At 34.9% G+C, this 24,675-nt stretch overlaps 1 protein-coding gene across 14 annotated transcripts in view; it reads left to right on the plus strand.

The window, feature by feature from the left end:
* The window catches only part of LOC130450233 (disks large 1 tumor suppressor protein), a 1,338,131-nt gene that overhangs the window by 1,103,501 nt on the left and 209,955 nt on the right, over window positions 1-24,675 (plus strand). For all 14 annotated transcript variants that reach the window (XM_056788522.1, XM_056788521.1, XM_056788509.1 and 11 more), the window contains one exon: window positions 14,671-14,892. In XM_056788522.1, coding sequence (XP_056644500.1) covers window positions 14,671-14,892 — 222 coding nt within the window. The remainder of the gene's footprint in view (window positions 1-14,670; window positions 14,893-24,675) is intronic.

The following is a 24,675-nucleotide window of genomic DNA, read 5'->3' on the forward strand; positions in this document are numbered from 1 at the left end:
AGCCTAATTCCAAAATTTCATGTAAATCGGTTCACAGTAAAAAATATCGGAGCAATAACGCTTCAATGACTGCACTATGTTATCTTCGATAGCGTGCAAGAATGGCGGATATAATCTAACCGTTACTCCATGGTTTATACATACTACATACCTATAAAACGTTTTTGAAGGTTTTCTAGTTAGGGATATCGTAAATTCGTCTTAATGCCGATAGTTGACAAACATAAAATTAAAACCGAAATAAAGGATGAATATTCTTTTGATCACTTGTTGTTTACACTAGGTATCTAATACTTGAATTATAAATTGAAATTCTATTAAAAAAAAATGTTCTCATAAAAATCAATTTTCGATTTTTACCTACATCCATATCTTAATACACTAACAACAGTAACAGTAACTCTATCGCTCGGAAGATTTACGGTTTTCATTATCTCTCAACTTTCCACTCTTATAAACCCCCTCCGGAGGCACACATATGCCTTACGCGTTCGATTTTCCGGATATGTCGAAATATGCCTTCGGAACTCTAAGAGAGAACGCACCATATACAGAGAGGAATGAACCGTCGGAGTAGAGGGTTGATTGTGCCCTACTTGGACAAGATATTAATTTGATGGAAATCGCGATTCTGTGGGGATGTGCGGCGAGATATCCGAAAGAGGGTAGTCAGGTGAGTTTAATAGTTTATGGTCGTAATAAGGGATCGTAAAGTCGTTGTTGAGAATTTGTCGGAACTCAAGATAATTAGTATGGTTACCTGTAAATGGGCAAATATTAGACATTAAAAATACGGGAAGTTATGTATAAGCTGTTTACTCGAAATACGATGAAATGTTTTTCTATAAAATATGAATAAATGAAACTTTGAAAGGTATATTCACAATTTAAGTTTTCCATTTCTATCAGCAACAGCAATACGATCGCATTTTCAGATCGCTGCTGCCGACGTGTTCTTTGTAGTACTCCTTTAAGATGTCAACTTAAAATGAAAATGCCGCCGCTTGTGAAATTACATCTGTGAATTGTTTTCTAAATAAAAAAAAGTTAATCTATCAGCAAATATGTGAAGTTAATTAAAGAGTTCACACAATTGAAGAGGAGCTGATGCAAACCCGAAATTTTGAAAACTTTGTAGAGTATCTAAAATTGAACAACTCAAAATACAACGGTTAACCTAGGTTAAACTCAGTTTTTGACTCGCTATAGTGGAAACGGTGATGAGTTTCTTTCTCGGATAGTCAGGGGGATAAAACGAGAGCTAGAAACTAAACATCAATCAATTAAATAGAGACACAATTCGTTCTTAACGAAAGTTTAGCCTAAGCAAATCTTCAAACCTGGAAAACTCATATCCACTGTTTTTTGGATCATAAAAGGCATTTTGTTGATTGATTTCATACCACGAAGCCAAACAATCACATTTCCTACGAGACGCTTAAGAAATTGTGCATTGCAAGTTGCGCTTCGCAATTCAGAACATGCGTCGAGAATAACTATCATAAGGTGTTGTTTTTTCCACGATAAAGCTCGACCTTGCATTGCAAAGGTGATAAAAAATTACAAGAATTTGGCTGGGACGTGTTTAATATCAACCATACAATCCTGACCTCCCTCCAAGTGACTTTCATATTTCCTTCGTAATCAACACTTCAACGATGATGAATGTACCACAACGAAAGCATTGGCTTCTACCTTCTATGAAGAAAGAATACAAGAAATTTGTGGATATTCTCCGTATAAAATAAGTTCTGTCGATGACTATCATTAGATTTGTATGTCATGCAAAAAACATGTCAGATTGTCGATTGTCCGAGTGGGATTTAATAAAAGTCCTATGCAACGCATTGGGAGGTATAATCAATAACAGAAAAAACATATTTAAGATCCATAAATTGCTGGTTAATTTAGCAAGTACCATATAAATCACGAAAAATTCATTTTGTGCATTTTCCAGATAATATCTGTGATTTAATAACATTTTTGACACCGTAAATAAGGGTGGAATGATAGATAAAAGACATAGCTTTAATGTAAAAAACTGCTTTAAACGACAAAAATGGCATAATTTCTCTTTACCAGCTTAGTTATACTTGCGAAGAATTTATTATGTCACAAGTCAGACCATTTCCTGAAAGACTTACCTCATGAACAATCGTGACCAAAAAATCGACTCAGGCGACACCCGTGTTATTGAAAGTTTCTGGCATAGAACTGAACATGAAATTGTATTTTTCTCAGTAAAATCTCAAAGCTAATGGTATCAACTTCAAAATGATATAATATAATGTTTCTTGCTCTCAAAGTCCAATATGTTATGATCGCTAACCACCCTTTTTATGCTTGTTAATAATAATACTAATTAGGGTTACCACAACCTTATAAAAGGTTATTGACCTGAACCATCAGTTAGCCATCAAACTTCAACTGATACGCATATCTATCAACAACAAGCAAGAATTCTACCTGAAAATTGACACAAGTGATAAAACTTCTCAAACGGTTATAGTGCGAGAAGACCAGATGCAGCGGTAAGTAGCCAGTGCGCTGAACATGAATCAGTCTGCTGTTTCCAGAGTTTACCGTCGTTATGAAGAGACTGGTTACATTTATCGAAGACACGTAAGAAAAAAAAGGGTACGATTGATAAACAGCAAATCACTGTTTTTTAAGTCCAACAAGAGAACTGAGTGTCTGCACAGTCAGAAGAAAATTGAAAAAAATTGAAACCTTGATCCAAAAATGCTAAATTCTGGCCCTAAATTAACCTCAGCCCACCGAGTAGCCCTTCTACGGTTTGCTAGAGAACACGTTCATTGGACTGACGAACATTGGGGCTCCGTTCTCTTCTCAGACGATAGCAGCGTGTGTCTACAAAGTAGCGATAAAAGTGGACGAGTCTCCAGAAGACCTGGACAAATATTTGCGCAGCAAGAAAACTCAGGCTCTGGAGAGAGAGAGTTCCTGGAAATAATGGAAGCTACAGATTAGACTGTTGCTGCGAGCGTTCACCTGGGTTGATTTTTTTTGTTAACGAGTTCATTTTGGTAATCGAAGATCAAGACAAATCAAACAGTGGCCTCCCTATGTGTGGTGTGTTAGCTGTAGGTTGTCATTGGTTCAGTGTATGAAAGGGAAGAGAAGAAGTGTCCTTGGGCAGTTGCTATGATATAACGAGAACTCACCAACCATTTTAACGATTGCCATATATTTGTATGCCAAAGACTGACAGACTTATCAATATCATCGGCGCCGTTATCAAATTTACATACAAGTTGAATCAATAGTTAGGTGACTTAATATCGGGTAGCTCAAGAGAATTTGCATATTGCATCATCTTTTTTTACGTGATAGAATGCGCGTGGCCGGTGATAGGTCACTACAGTTGGATAGACACGCTCATAGAGCTTCAGTAACAATGACTTACTTCGAGAAGAAGCGTTGCGCATTTTACAAGAACTTTCGTTCATACATAGTTATTTTCATTAAAATGTGAAGCGTTTTAAAGTTCAAACCACAAGCAAGATCACCTAGGAGCAAAGGTAATGTAGTTCGCGAAGATCCATGATCCTCTACTTGTGAGAAATCGTCTTACTGTTATCGCGGCGAAGTTTGCAACGAATTTTTAACCATGATCTCAAACTATATTCATATAAGCTGCGGTTAACTCAATAATTGAAAGAATGTCACTATAGAGAGAAGCTTTTCCAATTTTCATATTATCATTTTCTCTGATGAGACCCATTTCCATATCAATGGGTTTGTAAACTGGAACAGTGAGGAGGGGGCATAAAAATTCTTGGTCGTTTCTGTTGAAAATACGAAGAAGCAAATCGTCATTGGCGGTACCGAAACCTATGTTGCTACGTCTTTTTTTCAGTTCCATAATTTAGAGCATTGAAAATTATCGATTCTAGGACTTGGTTTCAACAAGGCAGAGCTACCCGTCTACGTCAAATGACTTCATGGTGGTTGTGAAACAAATGTTCCCAGACAGACTGTTTTCCGTAAGGGGTGATTCCGTGACTAAATCGTAGTCCAGATTTGACGCCTCTAGACTGTTTTTGGGTGAAAATACACATACACAATGTCTACAGTAATGATCCAACTTAAGAACAATATCTAAGGGGAAATGGCAGCAAGTACATCAGTATTACTAAAGAAAGTTTTGAATAATATCCGTTCGCGGTTAAAGGAGTGCTGTCGAATAGAGAGTCATCATTTTGATGGTGTTATTTTTCAAAATAAAGTTTAGTTATAACTCCATAATACCTTCATTTTTATCTATTTTGTTTTTATTTTTCAATCTATTCGTTAAATATGCATTTCCTATTGCGCCACTTTGAAGAAGACAGCGAAATTAAGAACGTTTTGCACAATATAAGAGGGCCGTTTTTTTTAACCTCTGATAGGCTATAAATGACAACGTCATATAAAATAATAATTTGATTTCCAAAAGATTAGTACACTTACGGTTACTTTTCGAATTAATCATCGAAGAGATTGAGACCTTTGTCTTATCTGTTGGCAAGTTTTTTAATACCCTCTATAAAGAAAGTTGCCACCAATGTAGCCTAACCGTTCAGTAATTGTGAACCTGCGGTTTTCTTTAAACATTTCACATTTAAACATGATGAAACAACTCATCTGAAAGGACAGATTTGCGTCCTTGGCCCCCTTCATCATGCACATCATTACGGCCATCTTTAAACTTTCGACACCATTCAAGCACATCACCATCACTCATGAAGCTTTCCCCATACACATGACTCATTCTCCGATGGATTTCTACAGCACTATCGACTTCAGCCTGTAGAAAACGAATCACACTTCGTAATTCACACTTGGCGGGAGGATCAATAATGGCGGACATGTTTACGTGGCTGTAGCACAACGCCGACTGACGTGTAGTGTGTAGTGCCAGAGCATCGCAGTCGCATACAGCGCTTGCCCGCGTACCGTCTGCACGGAGCGATCGGAGGCTCTCGGCCCTCGTATATCCACTACTCCTTCCACAAAGCTTTAATTTTTCTATTTAGAATGGCTTTTTTGATTATCCGAAAGATTGTAATCTGATTAAAAGTAATTTGAAACACTTTGTAGAATGATAAAAGTCGTTCTTTTTGTTATAATTTGAACAATATTTCAGCACTCATATGAATTATTTTCTCAAGTAAGAGCAAAAAGGGCTGTTGCTACCACACACACTTTAAATTTTACTGAACAACTTCCTTCCTCGAAGGTAGATTCTTCCGTTCTGTGAACGAGGAGAACAAACAGTTATTATGAAATAATTATCAAAAGATTAACTAACTTTAAACTGTAACAAAAGCTTTTTGTAAGCACCATTTCCATTGTGGGAGAATGCGAAAAGCTACGGACAAAGCCACAGTTTAAAAGAATTATATCCTGAAAGATAATATCTCCGGCAAAGTTTCGTTGGAAACAAAAAGAGTGACATCAGACATGTATATATGGTAGCAACGGTGGAGTGATATATATTATATAGAATTCCTAAAGTGACGGATGAATTTTCTATTTTATAAAATGTGTCGTAAAAATAATAGAAGAGAATTCACATTTATCTTTATTTTCACCACATTTTATTTATCTTTGTGAATTTGTACGTTTTTTGTTTGTTTGTTTAGGTTTCGATTCAAATTTTCACTAACTTCCTATGAATTTTGTATACTTTCTCGCTTCGGTTGATGGCAATACATGATTCAATGAAAAAACTTAGTTTTTGAATAAATTTCATCTAATTTTTTTCAACTATTTACTCACTACACTGCCCTAGTTCCATTTAGCTGAGATGAACGTGATACAAAAAGCAGATTTGAAAATATTCACAGGGAGCGAAGTACCTATATAATGGGGGCAACTGAATGGGTCAAGCGCTCGATATAGTCAATTTGTTTTCTTAGTATAAATAAACATGTGAAAATTGTTGTCTTTTGTACTCTCAGAGTTTCCGAAACAATCACGGCAAATTATTGATAATGTTGACTCTCCGAAAACTTATCATGTCAAACAATTAGCTGTCTCTGGCCCTTCTTATCAGCGTCTGAGAGTCTAAACCGGTCCAATCCCGAATATTCTTCAGCCGTGAAGCCTGTCGTCTGCCAGGAATACGTTTTCCCTTCGGTCAGAAGTTGCAAAAGTGTGTATTTGTCATTTCTATATACGTGTCCCAGATACGAGGTTTTTCAAGTTATTATTAATTCTATAAGTATAAGTCGGTGCCTATTCTTTGCATTACTTCTTAAGCGGTCCAGGGTCGAGGGTCCGGATTTTAAGGTCGAGTGCTCGGGATGCAAACAATTGTCCCATTTTTAGAAAGACATTTCGTGCTTGATCGATACGTGAACTTTTTTCTATATCTGGGTCTATATTTTTTGTTATCCAACACCCCAGATATTTAAATTTCTCGACATTTTCGATGATGCCACCATTCACGTTGATAGACATGGGAGGATGGTTGGATGTTTTGGAGACAATCATGGTTTTGGTCTTTTTGATATTGATGTTAAAGCCATAATCTTCTCCTATAATTTTTATGCGATCTAACAATACTTGGAGATCCTGTTCACTGTCTGTAATTAAGACCGTGTCAACAGTGTACCTTATATTATTAAGAATTTTTCCATTGTTTTTAACACCTCTTGCTTCATTTATTATTATTACGAATTAAAACACCAATAGATACGTCTTTTGCAAAATTTATTAATATAATTTTTATATCAGTTTAATCTACAGGGGACAAAAAGTTTGATTTACCAAAACCTAGAAAATATCAAAAAAATTGTACGAAACATTTATACAAAAAAAATGATCGGTGCTTAAACTAAAACCAGCCAATGAATTTCTAATAGCGTGTGTTGCCGCCCCTCGCTCTAATTACAGCTTCCATTCGTCTTGGAAGGCTTCTAAACAGGTTCTGGACGTATCCTTGCGGCATGTTTTCCCAGAAGTTAAAAAGAACATTTTGAAGATCATCTAGTGTTCTTATTGGTGCTGGATGTTGCTGAATTCGCCATCCTAGATGATAGAGCCACCACCAAAGCTTTCAGTTTGACAAAAATTAACCTGATCGTGCCGTTCACCACGTTGCCTAGTACACGTCTATCTGATGAATATAGATAAAATCTTGATTCATCCGTGAATAAAATATTGGACCAATCTTGAATATTCCAATTTGTGTGTTTTCGAGCAAATTCCAATCTTGCTACTCGATGTTCTCTGGCAAGACCTGAACCTCTAGCTGACTCTATGGCTCGTATACCTGCTTCTCTCAGCCTATTTCGAACTGTTTAGGCTTATTAGGACATAGCGAGTAGCAAACAGATCTGTTTGCGGCCTTCAAGCGGTGGTATGCCTAATTCATAACGCCGTTAACCTAAAATAACGATCATCTACTACCGAAGTTACCTTCCGCGGCCTTGTCCGGGTCTTCTGGTTAGCTGCCCTTTTTCTTGGTAGTGAATAACAACTCTGGATATGGCGATTTGTTGAACTCCAATTACCCCGGTGACGTATTTTTGACTGCAACCATCTTTTATAAACGCGATGATTCTAGCGGCTTCTTAATTCGTCACATGTCTTGTTAAACGTTGAGGCATGTCCATTATTAACAAAATAAATTTAAATTTTCACTATACAATAACACAATTTGCTTAGAAAGTTCTCGATCTCAATGCATTCTCCAAAACAGAAATGATTTACTCGAGCATTTTTGCTTCCAAAAAAATTTGTAAGAAATTGTGACATTTTTTGCCCATGATAAGAAACCAGAAATATTTATTATGTTGATACATATACAGATTGTCTCAAAAAACTAAAATTAAGTATTAAAAACATCCTAAAATACCAGTGATGCGATAATTTTTGTGGTCTATATATTTTGAAGTGTAGGGGAGACAACACGCATCCCTGTCACATGATTTTGATTGTGTTTTTATTGTTTCGGTGCATAATTTCAGCATTCTCTGTAACAACTTCTATAAATAATCATCGTCTATTTGCTTCCATTAGTTTTTTAGGATATTCTAATGTCTGTACAATTTGACCACAACAACTCAATGGTGCTGCTGTCGGGTGACTGTCAGAGCTAAATAATTACTTTCAGCGCATTCTTCTTTTCCAATTCTTTCAAATAATCTTTACACAGCTTCGAGGAATGCTTGGAATCGTTTTTATGTTGGAAGATAAATTTTCTGCCGATCAGGCGCAAGCCAGAACGTACTAGATTTTCCTCTAACATTTTTTACAGCTTTCTTTTTTTAAAATAACGTCAATTTTTCACAGGTCTCCAGTCTCTCTTCCTCCAAATGATCCTAAACCGTCACCGAGCCTTCGCCGTGTTTTACAGTCGAAATTACACTCTAACATCCATACTTTGATCTGCACACTATTCCCTTGGACCCAAAAACCGCAAACTATGACTCAATTGACATTTGAACGATAAAAAAAGTTTCAGCAACAAATAAATTCGTTAAAATTAATAATAAACCAATAAAAGCAAGTATAAATTAAAAATAACTCAGATTTCTATGTATTAAAGAAATACTGGGACTTATCTATGGAAAGCCCTCAACTGAATTCCCAGTTGTTAAAGTAGAATTTGTGTGTGTTTATTGTGGTGCACCGGTTGAATCCTTGGTGGTCAAACTCCAATCTGGTAGCTGTAGAACAGCGAGCAGAAACCACAGATTTACTGTTATTTTAAACTTTAGTTGTAGAATGTAGATAGATATATAGACGTTTAAGCCACGGAACTGGAGTTCGATTGTATTTGATTGAATTCTTTGAATGTAGTGGAAGGTCAATATAAAATTGATTTCCTCGAAAACTCCAATGTTAGAATAAATAGTTCAGAAGTGACTACTGCCGAATAACATGTCACACAGCACATTTTTAATGCTCGAGGCTATCTTTCAATATTAGAATGTTTCTTTGTGAGGGACCGCGATTAGGAATTTACGTCCAATATTCTTTTTCCACAGTTTTCTTGACAAAAACCTAACACCAATAACATATTACTTGTCCGCTTAATGAGAATTCATTTCAAAAAAATGATAATTTTTAAATAATAGAATTAAATTACAAATTGTCAAATTAGATGTATAATTTCATAGCCAACTCTTCCTTTAAAAAGTTTTTTGAGAAAAGATACTAAAATATTATAAAATTATATTTTTCACACACAGAATAGTCCGACCTTATCGCTTCTTCTTACCATTACCCATTAACAATTTCATACAGTTTGGACAGTGTTGGACAAAAATTTTTTTTCCAAATTTTGGACCCTAGCAACTTGGTGTAGAGGTAAGTTGCCTCCAATTGTCATATTTTAGGCTCCCCTATACGCCTCTGCTCTTTGTTAAGGGTGAAATTAACAGAACAAGATATCAATAATTTTTTCCAATTATTCTTTTTCCTTTATACCCCACTGGGTTTGACATTTTTCAGTTACTTCTTGAATATATTTGTCGTTAATCTAACACAAACGGATTGTAAATGATTCATGAGCAAAGTTGAGACGAAAAATTTTCGTTCAGAAAACTGCCCATTTTTATTTCATACTACGATATTTTATCTTTTATAACTCCGGCTTCTGGCCATAGAAAATCCATCGAAACTTTGAACTAAGTTTAGCGTAGGTATGAATTTCATCCAGGGAAAAAAACTTTGATGCTTTGAACTATTCAAAAGCGAATATGATTTTGCGAAGACATATAAATTAGCTCTGTTACCGAAACTGTAATAAGACGTGAGTGATAATACTTATCAAATACGAAAAATTTGAAGATTTATTAATGAAAATATTAATTAATTTAAAACAAGGTAAAAATATCAATATACATTTTCAAAGTACTGTCTTTGCTCAGCAAACACAAGATGATAATCCCTATTACACTCGAGGACTTCGAGTGGTGCCTGCCATGTAGAGATGATATTGATCTTGTACTTGTTCTATAAGTTGTAGTGCTCTAGTAAGACGTACCTTGATAGCTGATTCCACAGTCTTGTACTTCTCCAAAGAAAGGAGTCCTCAAAAACTGACATTCTGGGTGTCTGCAGGCGAACTGGATATACATGAGCTACGGCTGCGCCTGTCTAGTAGGTCTTACAAATACTGCTCTAGGAGGGATTATGTTGGACAGTTAGGTAAAACAGAGTCAGGTCAGCAACCTTTCTTCTGGTCAACTCTGGATCAAATAGCTCTCTTCAATATTGAGTCTAGCAACCTTGGGATATGCTTGGGTGCCAATTTCCAAAATATGTGCAAGCAATACTCCAAAGATGAACGAATTTGGGCCTCAACCTAATTTTTGAAAATAACTTACAAGGAATATCATACGTATCGGCATGAACGTAAGAAACATATTTGGTGCCGATCTATACAAAATTTTGAGCCCTGGAATAGTCAATCGATTATTTGACTAAAACCGAACAAGTTTGTTCACTTTGTGCACCTAATAATTGAGTTCTAAAGTCCTGACCGTTCCTTGTTCATAACTGACTCGCGTACATTTATAAACCGTCTAAATTCCAACAATTCTCTAGCTTCCTTGGCAGGCACTTCAAATACCATCTCACTAAATCGATTATACTAGCCGGAATGGATTTTAACTCGTAATTGGTTGAGAACATATACTAGTTTCGATAAATGTCTAATAACTAATTGAAGCTATTAATTTTCATTGACCCAAATGTATAAATCACACTTCGTAAAAACGGCGATAAGAGCAAATAATACAGAGGGCTCTTTTCGCTTTTTCCCTTCTGTTCACCTGTGCCCACGTGTTTTTCATTAATCGAACCCGGTTGGTATTCTTATTATATTTTCGCTGTTATCGCCTCAACACTATGCGGGCAGCCAGTCAGCCAAAATCTATTTTCTGTTCATCTGGATTCATTATACCTCATTCATATTTATTCTTCTTAAGGTATCTAAGAAAAATAATGAGACTAATTTTTCATTCATTATTATTTTTGTTTATCTTACATCGCTTAAAGTGGTCCATTTGGACAGTTATAGTCGTTGTTTCTGCTTTTGATAGTAGCGTCAAAAGTATTCAACTGATTAGACACGGCCTTTCAAATTTAGAGCTCTAAAATTGTGGGAAAAGGAAAATTCATATGGATTTAAATCAGGCTTATTGAACTCAGGCTATCCTCTCAAAAAATTCACACGTTTCTTCCTTTTCCTGTTTTTTCAGTGGTAAAGCAGTTGTTTTTCGGAAAACTTCATTTCTGTAACACTATCAAAAATAAAATATTATCTGTACGATGTTTAAACTTGCACAAAGAAGGTGGAGGGAATAAATTGGTCTACCGCAGAGAATGAAATCCATACTACCCTTGTTCTTATATATTGCTTTGCAATAGTTGTTCGATGTTGAGTTAGCTCATAGAGGGGGCTTTCGTTTTGAGGCGGTTTCATAAATTCAATTTTAATTTTACTATATGTTATTAGCGATTCATGAAACGTAAATGTAGTCGTTTGGTGTAGACAAATATCAAATTATCTAAAATAAAAGTTGCAAATAGTGTAATTGATCTAGACAGGATCATTTCTTATCTAAACGAAATTTGGTTGAATTCGTGCTCTCTCTTCATCAATCGATCCTTCCTATCGTTTCCATTTATGATATCAATTTTGATATATTTACGTATATGCTTAAATATTTATTATAACTTATCGCATCAATCACAAATGACAGACCAGTCCATTTTAATAATTTTTCAACCGACAATCTAACAGTTTACCGCCGAATAGTTTTTGAAAGAAACGTATTCATACCATTATCAAGATTCAAAAAAATCAAATATTCATTTATGTTGGTGAATATTCTGAACTTAGTCCAAATATTTTTTGCTGCACTTCAGGGTAAAATAAGTTATATTAAAGTGGGGAAAACATGTTTTAAGAGGTAATCGGAAAAAAATTTTCATTTTTAACATATTGTTTCATTATTTCTTTATACGTCAATAAAAATTTTATTTCTCAACTTAACTTAAAATAATTAACAATTACATTTAATATGAAAATCGTGAATCGCTGTAGGCAACGTATGCAAGCGATCAGTGTGGATAACGCCGTCTAAACAGAAGTTCCGCGATGTAACCATTCGTGTGATTATAAGTCGGCTATATTTTGGCATATTATCACGTTTTGGGTGTATGCAACGTAATCAAGATCCAAGAAATTATAAGTATGATTAACTGTCAAGTACTTGAAACCTATAATATTAAATAAAAGAAATACATACATTTTTCACGATAAGTTTTCAACGATTGATAGGGTTCACGCCAGCATGGCGACATAGCGACAATTGTCGCCAAATCATCAAGAAATGTTGCCAAAATCAAACACATCGACGACAAATTTGTCGCCCAAAATATTTAAAAAAAAAACCTATGTTTTATAATTACTGTGCTGTTTTTGCCTAAAAGAATTTATCTATGCCGTAAACATATGTATAAAAGTGTGTGTAGCATGCATATGTTAATTTTTTTACTTTTGTCTACCACGTTATATTTTTGGACCACTAAATCATAACTTAGGTGGTCCTTTTGGACCACTAAATTTTCATTGCTGGTGTGAACCCTAACGATTGACATGATTTAACCTAATCTAACCTAACCTCATGTGCTATTGCTGTAGATGACCGCCTATTCTGATATGATTGGAAAATTATTGACATTCAATATGAATAAGGTAATGAGGGTTAATGCGAGAAAACATTTCTGGAGTAAGTTTGGAGTGGATCCCCACTTCTAAATATTTACCTTTCTATAGCCTAAATACTATTTTGTTTAGATTCTACTTGATAAAAAGTGATAGTAATTAATTGTCAACTATAATTGTTATGTTCTAGAATGTAAATTTCATCACTTTCTGTTCTTAAGTTAACAGATGCGAAAATCAGCTTTGTTCGCGGTAGATATCCTGAACGTGTTCTGTTATCAAATTCATGCGCAGTTTGAAATTGTGCGTTCGCGGTGCTAATAAAACATGTTCAGGATTTAAAATCCTGTTTTCGTGGAGCATTGATTCCTAATTCCAAACTTATTGTGAATACGTTCAAAGTATCCTCGAATCTGAGTAAGGATTTTCAATCCAGCACATGTGTAGTCATCCTATCTTTTTGATATTTTTTGATATTTACCACGAACTAACTTATGTGTTTATCTACGTACTTACAATTCAAGAAAAAACGTGGTATTTGAATTTATATTTACAAGAACAAATCTTCGCACAGTTACATTTTCTCCTCTTGCTAGTTTTGAATTCAAATTATAATTTTAGATGTTCATAAATCGTTCCTGCAAGAATGTATATTCAGAAAATATTCCGAACAAATCATGCGCACTTAACACGTTCAGAAGATGTTCAGTTTTCCCCTTGCCACCCAAACATTAGAAATATTCTTGGGCTTCAAGAGCTTCAAAATTGCACTTCATACAAACTGTAGAATTTATTTCAAATTTATTTGGATCTACATTTCTTCTTCTTTCTCTTTTTCTAAGACTTAGTCTTGCTTCTTCTACTATTGAGCTTTTTGAGATCATACCATCTCTTGGGGGAGGTCGGCCGAGAAGACTCATTGAAGTTGGTTTTTCATCCTTTGTCCATTTAGCTCATCGATCTTCCATCATTCTGTAGACGTGGTCTCTCCAATATCATCGTCTCGATCTCGTGTCAAGGGGGTGTGACTGCCAAGAATTATTAAAAAAAGGTGATCGAAATTGAAACCGAATATGATTGTCTGTGTTGATATTTTTAACGAGAAGGTATGAATGTGAAAACTAATTAGTATTTTAGAGTAGAATGTTTATTTTATAAAACAAAATTCAATCTGCGGTCAATAATGTTTTCTATGTTTAACTCTGTCTGGCTGAATACTTAATAAAGCCTTCCTTGGAAGTTTTCACGTTGAATATTTTCATTTGTGACGGGGAAAAATCAGTTTAAAGTCTCTAAAGTTTTTTATTTTGTTAATTTTTTCATTTGCTTTTCTGGATTCCGTTTTGTTCCAATAATGTTGAAACACGCGATTATAAAAGACAAAACATTTTATGCAAAATGTTAATAATACTGACAATTTTTCACTGAATATGACTTCCAACGGCAAAACTTGACTCAGGATGAAAGTTGCAGAAAGAAGACAACGATGCATTCTCCTCCGCCGTCTAAGACTGAAATTGCTTTATATAACATCCTGTTCAACATATTCACTATAAATTGGTGATTATTTCATCCATAAGCAATGGCTACCGCCTTTAGGTATAATCACATGAACGCCCGTCGCCTGTTGTCGGTCACCTGGCGGCCTTAAACGTCTAGGCGGCAAGCGGTAGGCAGCAGGTGATGAGCGTTAACACGACAGCCACTGCTTATGGATAAAATATTCAACAATTGAGATTAGTGTTTATAAGGATGTCGCTTAAAACGCGTCAGCAATTTCTATCGTGATCCTAGAAGCCACCATGAAGGGTATTTCGAATTAATGCTGACTTAATTTCATTTGATCAAGGATTGAAGAAATCTAGAACAAAAAAAACTTGCAAAATGTTAATGTTAACTGTTATGAAAAAAGAAATGTCTTGGAAATTTTTCGAAAAATCGGGTGATTTTTATTAAATTTTATTTATTTGTTACAGTGTGTCCGGCGAAGACGACAACCACGAAATATGCGCTTAATGGAAATCGAATTAGTCAAAGGAAACAAAGGTCTGGGATTCAGTATCGCCGGCGGAATAGGCAACCAACATATCCCCGGTGATAATGGCATTTACGTCACAAAAGTTATGGACGGTGGCGCCGCGCAAGTTGACGGTCGATTGTTAGTCGGAGATAAGTTGGTAGCTGTCAGAGATGCCGTGGTAAGCTTAGTTAATAAATTTATACTACGTAATGTCGGTAACATAACCTCTTGAGCTCTATTTACGAGCACATAAAGACATCGAGTGGGGTTGCTTCTAACTAGGGAATATTACGTTTAACTCTATTCATATTTTGGTACTTCATATTGTATTTCCTAATTCAAAACTAGACGCGAATAAATTTAGAACGAAACTAATACACACGGAAGTTAATCTGAAAAAAATAATTATGAACACGAATAGGACACTGGAAACTAGTTAATATGAAAATTATTGTTGAAATTAAATTCATTTTGATCTTTAGTAACTTTTTCGTATTAGAACCTTACCTAAATTAATTTTTTGTAATGTAAATCAATTCGGATAATCGTGAAAAGTTCTTGCTTTCAGGAATGACAAAAAACGTTTTATAATGAAATTGAAATTTTTTTTAAACAATTTTTTTATCAATTTAAAAAATATTCACAATCTTGATAAATTTTCAAGATAAGTTTAGTATTTAAAACATTTAATCATTATTTTTGCGGAATATTCTTTACAAATATAAGTACATGAAAAAGTTTTGTAAATTATTTTATTTTGCGAACAGATTAAAATTTTCTAAATCATTCTTAATCGAACAAAAGTGTTAAACTTTTAAATGATAAGAGTTCTTAATTACTACAATTAAATCCAGATAAATTTGTCTTAATTCTAGTATTAGTATTAATATGACATAGTTACATTAATACTTTCATCGACTTTTCGAATAGAATTATAAAGTCAAATAATAATAAAATATTAATTTTTTCCATTGCCTATACAGACAATACTTGTAGATTTTAAAAATATCATTTTTAATTTTCATTATTTACGTATATTGAATTTTCATAGAAAAGAGTGATAGTTCTTAGCTATTAATGGTTTGAGAGATAATAAGCCCCCATGTATTTTTGCTTAGTTAACGGGATTTCTTTGGAATCTAAATCTTTTACTTTAATATGGACAGAAATTTTGTTGTTCAAACGTTGTGAAAGATCCTCCCATTTGTTATAAAAGGATAACTTAAACATTATCTTGTCTTGGCCGTATTTTAGTCCTCTCAACTGTAATACTAACAAAATCACACTGCTGAGAGTTGTTTATGTGCCATAATGAATTTTAAGGTACGAGGTTGCACATGACACAGTTTTTTGAATTGAGAAACGAAATTGTATTTTTTTAAATAAAAAAAAAATTGGATGAATATTTTTATTTATAACTTTACAGATCGATGCGACGATATTTACCGATTAATTTTCCGTTTCAATTCCAAAATCGTTAAAAATCGAGTTACGAGGTTGCGTTAGAAAACCATCGATATTTAAAAAAAACATTGATGACGTCATAAGTATGACAAATTTGACAAACACGCAGAATATAATAAACCATGTGACGTATTTTTACATTTTTTCAAAAACCAACTCTATACATTTTATGAACTTTGTCATATCTCTGTATACAAGGTCTGTTTATTTTCTCAATATCCGATCGCACACTATGAATAGCCAGGAATGCAACAAGTGTTTGGTGTGCGTAGTAGGCGACTGCGCATCTTCCCTACTCAAACGCTCTGTCACTGGCAATTCCAATAGGATATTTCCCTTTGAATTGCAGTTACATAAACATGGCTGTCAGTAATAATTCTCCCCCAAGTGTGAATTGCGAACTGTTTATTTGTGTTAAAGGGGATCGAGGATGCAAGTCTGTCACTACAGACGTTATTGTTCAGTCAGTGGAGGAAACTCGAAGGTTCAACATTTAAAATCTGCACTGTACTTTATCGTTACCGAAAAGTTCGAGCTCCCAACGATGTTGATTGATAAACACAAAACTTGCCGAATGGGTGCAGAATTGGAGTTTCTTCACCGTTATAATACTGATGGAGAAGATTCATTGGAATCCATTGTGACCAGTGATGAGACATGAATTTGTATGACACACCCGAAACAAAACGACAATCACAGATCCACAAAATTCAAACGAAACGAAAGAGTTCAAAACAAACGAAGACCAGGGACGTATTTATACCTTTTCAATGGGGGGGGGGGTTTAACCACTAATTTTTGTTTTGCTCCCCATAGGCTAAAGTGAGCTAACCGTATCTTGGTTTTGGAGTACCTATTAAAAAAAAAGAAAGTCATGCCAAAAAATTTATTAAAACTTAAGGTACTCATTGTTACAAAATTAAGTTCATTCTTTTTCTTCTTTCAGCTAACTTATTTATAATTTCGGAGCCTCTCGTCTCCCATTTTATTTCTTAAGTACGTTTTTAGCCTCTTAAGAGTGGAAAAATTGCGTTCAGGCGTGGCAGTTGACACTGGAAGTGTCGCTAAGATTTGAAGAAGCTTCTTAACCGTTGGGAAAAAGAGTTTGTCACACCCGTCCATAGCTTCTAATACGGTAGAGGGCTTTTCCTGATTAGACCAATGATTGTGCCAGAGCTCATACTCGCTTACCAAACCTTTTATTTCCACTTCACTAAGAAATGTTGCTCCTATCCCTACTATACATTTTTTTGCTGCTTCGGTATTTTGAGTCTGGTTAGGCAGAAGCAACTGAATTCCTGAAATTGCTTCTTCGTGAGACTTAAAGCGAGCATCAAGCTCGGTGGTTACGTGTTCGATAAACGGGTAGAACACATTTCGTCGATAATAAACTTCTGCAGTTTGACCTGGTATATTACTGCGATTTATTTGTCTACCACTTACTCTTGGAGCACTTATATCAGTGGAACTCAACTTTCTTGCTTCCTCAAAAAGATTTGAGAATTCCTGTTTATTACGTAGGTTCTGCAAGGTGGTTTTAATTGTTGTCACATAATTGCAAGTATTAGCTAAGGCAATATTGACTTTTTGCAGGACACGGTTCAAATTTGATGTATAAGAGAAAATTTTCTTTAAAACTATCATTGACACTATAAACTGGCTATTTTCCATTGCGACTTGCAACTGGTAAGCTTGGGTTGCTACTTCCCTTTCCGACTCTTGGAGAGCTTGAAGTGTAGCAAGTACCACGGGAAACATCTCGGAAAACCTTTCAACGGCTGTGTGTTTCTCCGTCCAGCGTGTCTCACAAAGCGAGATAAGGGTTGAATGAGGTGGTCCAATCTCGTCCGCAGCTTTTTTAGAAGGCCATCTCGGAGTGCTGATTGTCTAAAGAAGTTAATTATGCTTTTAATAGTCCCGATACAGTTTCTGGTTGCAGGGATCTGGCAAGAATGAGCCAAAACTAAGTTCAAAGTATGAGCTGCACAGTGTACGAACTGTGCTCGGGGATATTTAATCGTAATTATGGTTCTTACGCCTTTCAACCGTTCGCTCATCACAGCGGCTCCATCATAGCCCTGACCAACTAAATTCTTCAAATCTAATCCGAATGATTTTAGCCTTTGCATGATCGTCGAAGCTAAAGCTGCAGCTGTAACCTCACTAACATGAACAAATTCAAGAAAGTCTTCTCGAATAAGAGCCTTTCCAGAAGAGCAGTCAACATAGCGAAGGCAAAGTGACAGCTGTTCATGACGTGACACATCCTGAGTTTCGTCGGCAAGTACAGCAAAGAAACCTGACTGTTTGACTCTACCTATTAGTTCCTCTTGAATAGCACTTCCACATAATTCAATTATTTCATTTTGAATAACGGACGATGTGTACATAGCCCTAGTATGAGTACTTTGAGTAAGTAAGTGATTTTTAAGAACTTCATCACCAGATCGTGGTCGAAAACGAAGTAGTGCGCGAAAATTTCCATCATTATTTAACGGATCTATAATGCCAATTTCACCATAGTCTTGATTTCCCCTCAAAGGCAACTCTTGACGTCCGCAAAATAAGATTGTGTCTATTATGGCACACAGCCTCTGTTTGTTTTCTTCGGCAATGATTTTATTTTGCGCATTAAATGATTCTGTAACATCACGGGATTGACCTTCCATAACCGCGACCACCTTCGGTCTGTCCAAACAAAACGCACATTTTGCATAGTGCCCCTTGTGCTATATTTGAATATTCTTTTGGGTCCAATGACGTTGAAAATAAAGATTTCTGTTACCAGTGACGGGAAACTTAAAAGTCTCAGGAGGAGTCCAGGTTTCTTTCGAAGCTTTTAATTTTTCATTATCATTTTTTGGAGCTTTTGACACATATTTGCCAATATCGTACTCGTCTTCCATTATAACAGAATCCAGGCTATCTAAAAAGAAAAACACGTTAAAGATGGGCGTGAGATTAAAATTAAAATAACTTACTGTGGCCTGTTTCATCTTTGTTCTTAGAGCTGGAGGGAATTGAAGCATCTGTATTGATATCCATACGCACACTGGGTGTATTTTTATTGTTTTGCGTGTTCGATTCGTCGTTGGTTTTCACATTCTTTGGAAAAAATGCCAAAAGCGACTGCTGTGAAGTACGTTTCATTTTTGTTTCACTAAAATATAAAACAATTTCTAGTGTAAATGCATAGAAAGTTACGTGTTTTCTAATAATAAAATAGCTTGAATTATAAAAGGACCGGTGCTAGACTTAGGCACCTTATAGCTACAGAGGTACTGACACAGTGACATTTCAGGCAAATGGACAGACTACACATGTAACAATTATTGTTATCTTGTACACTTCTTGAAAGGGCGGCTCTGCTTATGACCTCATCGATCTCCACATTTGGTTAGCAGCTGACAAATTTTTATTATGCTGCTTCCTTTACTGTATGTAACGTAGGATTGATCAGGAATGTAGTTCTTATATTCAGGAATGACAAGTCTATAAAAATCAGTACCCTCGACTGGGCAAATTAGCAATGAAATACATGACTATTTCAACCACTAGTACACCGTAGGAAGAGAATGTTTTTGGCGACGCGGGCGTAAGAAAACTTGAGAAATATGACTACATAAAAATATATATGATTTTAATTTTACATAGAAACATTTATAGCTAGCTGATAATAAGTTATACTGATCGGCCGATCCACATATGTTGAATTTACGTAATACGTAATAGAAAATACATATGCACACTCTTTTTTTATAAAGACTTTGTGACTGATCAGCATTTTACCAATGAAAAAAATAAAAAGCAGACTCTAGTAAATCGAGCGCCGAACTTAAGCAAAAACGTCATTTTTAAACCTAAGTAAATACAGGTAAACATGAACTTTTTTATATATTAAATCACACACTTATAACTATACTATGTATTATAACTTATAACTCGGAGATCAGTATTATGTGAAGTGACTAATAAATATAACGTTTACAAGTGTACTCAATTAAATACTTTTTTCATCCATAGATGAAATCATATAGGCGGCTACATATAATGCCACCACCTCTATTATGTAACTTTAGTGAGTTTTGCCATCTGCTTAGCACATTAATTCTTTTTTATGTTGATTTTTAAGTTAGTTTTAACGTAACAGCAATTACATTATTAAATAAGTATATGTTAGGGAACTATAGATACTTACCACAGAGTTTCCAAGCTTAAAAAATTACGCAGCACTCAAAAGTTTACTAAATTTGCACAATATAAACAAAATGAAGAACAACACCACACGTATGTCGCACAGCTACTGTATCGCGATCACCACAAACTTTGCAAGTTCAAAAAACTTCGCAGCACTAAAAAGTTTACTCAGTTTGCACAATATAAACAAAATAAAGAAAAACAATACACATAAGTCGCACAATTACTCTAGTGATTCAGTACACAAGACTTAAGACTGTTGTTGACGTCCCACTCTCACGTACCCACGTTGCAGAAATCAAACGCGGAGTGGAAGACATGCAGCCACCTTATTGGTCAGCAACCGCCGTACAAATTTTCCTCCAATGTTGCTGATACATAAGTGCATTCAAAATAAGTTTGTTTACTTTAAGTCTAGTTTTTAGATTGAATAATTGTTTACGTAGAAGAATGATGATATGGGGGGGGGGTTTAAACCCCCTAAACCCCCCCTTATATACGTCGTTGACGAAGACATACATGCAGACTTTTGGAATTTTTCGAACACCCACCATACAGTCTAGACTATTCACAGATGTGACTAATTGTTTAATTGTTAAGATGATTATGTTTTACTTTTGGTAATGAAATCTTTCTTGAATATTCACTCGTCTTTTCTTTACATCCTATCGGAGGTTGAGGAAAAACAGCTCTCGTATATTCTTATTCCATGTTTTCAAGATTAGCTGAAAAATCGTCTGTCGGAAACAATTTTTTAAAGTTTTCGCTTTGTCGGGGATCCCAAAGTTCTCTAAAACCCTTTAAAATTCATCTTGTAGCCGCAGAAAACGAGAATTCAGTGCCAAGTAATCTGATTTAAAATGCTTAAATGCAGCTCTCGGATTTTCTACCTTTCTCGACTATCGCTCACAACAAAATAAATTAACAAATTCCGACGGTCTCGTAGATTGAATGCACGCGTTCAAAACGAACCAAGTTTTATTAAAAAATAAATATTTCAGAGATAACTCTGCTGTTGCAATCTTACAGCTCCTGAATATTGCAGTCGTTCAAGTTCAAACTTCCTGTTATAACATTTTAATTGTTTTACTTGGTAATATTCCAGGTATAGAATTAAATAAAGTAAATACCGCGACCTTTTTCTATGAATTAATTAAAACTTTAATGTAGTTTCTCAGCAGAATCTTATCTTTATAAAGATGAAGTATCTGATAATTAATTTCTACTATTCACCTTTGAAATAATTTCGAAAATCTATTCTGCCATTCTTCAAAAGAGAAAATAACTACTTTCCTGGCTAATGCCTCGACGAATATTGAATTACATCTCCTCTGACGAGCGTGATGTCAATCGACCTTTTTGTCCACATTAAGATTTCCAACGGCTCAAAATTGCAAGGAGATATTTGTAACCACTAAATAGTTTCGACGTTATTACGTCTCATGAGAGTGGTATAACAAACTATCGTTTGTGTTGAAGAATTGTACTGAAAATAACGTCAAAGAGCGTCGCAATTTGCTTCATGTAGTTAAACCAGCGAACGACTGGTCAGGTACAAAATCTTCCCTTCTTCCCATCTTCAAGTTTCCAGCCCGAACGAGAGTTTGTTATACCACTCTGATAAGACGTAATAACGTCGAAACTAGTCAGTAGTTCCAATTTCGAACCATTCGGGGTGTTAATAACGACAAAAAGGTCGATTGACATCACGCTCTTCAGAGGAGATGTAATTCAATATTCTTCGAAGCATTAGCGAGGAAACTAGTTGTTTTCTTCTTTGAAAAACGGCAGAATATATTTTTAGTTATTTCAGAGGTGAATAATAGAAATCATTTATTTTGATATATTTGACACACCTCATTTATCATCTATATATATATATTATATATATATATATATATATATATATATATATATATATATATATATATATATATATATATATATATATACATTTACAGGGTGATTGACTAGTGTGATAAAGTTCGGCGTCTCCTCTATCCTTTGAGATATCAATTTGAAAATTTCAGGGATTATAGCCATCATTAGACTTCACAATTTAAAATTATTTACAATCTCTTCCGAATTACAATAATATGTATTATACGGAGTATTTAAAAAGTTATAACAAATTGTCCATAAAAATCGTAAAAAGTTCAATACCCTGTACAATGCAAGAGAAATTCAGGAATGAAGATTTGTTGCAGTCAAAGCATTCGAATAGTAAATTTTGGAAGATCATTTATTCCGAAAAATACTATTAACATACTTTATTTTTTATCAAGCATCCCCTATACCTAAAAATTATTTTACTTCTTGAGATAAATTGATTTTCCTGTGGAAAACAATTGAAATTATCATTTTCGATTATTAATAAATATTCGGCCAAACTCAAATGATACACTTCATGTATACAAAAACTATATAAATTGAAAAAAAACAACTTTTGAATTATTAATACTTGCCATATTAGCCATACCCCTCGCAGCAATCACAATATTACATCTTTGAGGCATTGGTTCAATTAGTTTTGCCATTCTTTTTGCACAAACTAACTTTCTTATTATCCTTAGTTTTAACATACATATTCTATCGTATTTAAATCTGGAAATTGACTCGGCTATCCTGATTTTTTCCTAAAAACCTGCTGAAGAAGATTCAATCCATATTTTGGATCATTAACCTGTTAAAAAAATTCTTCCTCGTGCTATATTTTGGCGAACTAAGGTAGCATTACATCCAATATATCTCTGTAATTAGTAGAGTGCATGGTTAGGTTAGTTTGTCAAGATTTGGCGCAAGCCTTTCCAAGAGAAAGCACTAGAGTTATAGTTTAATTCCGTAAATTATACTGGATCGTATCTCCTATCATAATTTCCAAATTAATTTTGTTTCCGTCCGAAAATAGCACTGAGGAGTTTATAGCACCTATAAAAGCTTTGGCTTGTTTGTAGTGATATGATTGGGGTTCTGCTTATTTGTTTTCTTTCTCTCTTTTCCTTAGCGTAATCTGCAAGTAAGGAATTCCCACTGCAGGTTTGTTCCAAGCTTGTCGGCAATTTCATTGTCTTATTCCCAGTGATCTAGAGAACCTATAGTATCCCAGAATTACATTTAAATCGGTGGTTAATGCCAATAGTTCAGATGTGTACAGAATTGTGGCTATTTTTTTGCAGTAAGCTGGACTGCGATGAGGATGATCACTTGCTCTGTCTGCATAACAGAATCCTACCTACCTAGGGGAAACATGTATCCTTTTGACTCTTAATAATCTTTCAGGGGAAAAATTCTTTCTCATGGTATATTTTGGCGAACTAAGGCAACATTACATCCAATATAATATCTCTGTAATTAGTAGAGTGCATGGTACTTTAAATTTTCACGATTTGGCCCACACCTTTCCAAGAAAAAGCAATACAGTTGTTTGATTCCGTAAATTGTTGGTCTTGGAACGTTTCTATAATAATTTCCAAACAAATTCATTTTGGTTTCGTCCAAAAATAGCACTGAGGAGTTTATAGACCCTGTAAATATTTTGGCTTATTTGAAGTGATATGATTCGAGTTTCGCCATTTTGTTTTTTTCTCTTTTCCATAGCTTAATCTGTAAGTAAGAGATTCCCGCTGCAGATTTGTTCTAAGATTTTCGGCAATTCTGTATATTTTATGCCCAGTGATATCGAGCAGATATAGCAACCCAGAATCACATTTAAATCGGTGGTCAATGCCATTAGTTCAGATATGTACAAGATTGTGGCTATATTTTTGCAGTAAGCTGGGCCGCGTTGAGGATGACCATTTGCCCTGTCTGCAAAACAGAATCCTACCTACCTGAGGAAGGATGACCATTTGCCCTGTCTGCATAACAGAATCCTACCTACCTGAGGAAGGATGTATCCTTTTGACTCTTAAGCTTTCCGGGGTCCTCTCGCTCGAACATTGACATTGCTTCCAGAAATTTCACTCAACATTTCTTTCAAGATAGATTAAGTAATTCAGTTGCTATTTTTGAACTGTTAATCAAGAAATCTAAATAAAAAGTTTCCTATAATCCTGTTAACAGAGAAAAATTCCTCTTAGTATAAATAACGTTTTTCCAAAACTAGCTTTTTTGTATTTTCAGATTTGTTTAATATAAATACTTGAAATCTGTTTTCTCATTAGAAGTAAGCTCATGTTTATCGATCGACCACAAGCGTGAAACTTCCATCCCGGTAAAGCATTCGGTAAATACTAAAGAAACAAAACAGAGAGTGCTTATGCAAAACAGTGGAAGTAGGTACATAAGTAGTAGTAACAAA

Source organism: Diorhabda sublineata, chromosome 11, assembly GCF_026230105.1.
Source record: "Diorhabda sublineata isolate icDioSubl1.1 chromosome 11, icDioSubl1.1, whole genome shotgun sequence".
NCBI lineage: Eukaryota > Metazoa > Arthropoda > Insecta > Coleoptera > Chrysomelidae > Diorhabda > Diorhabda sublineata.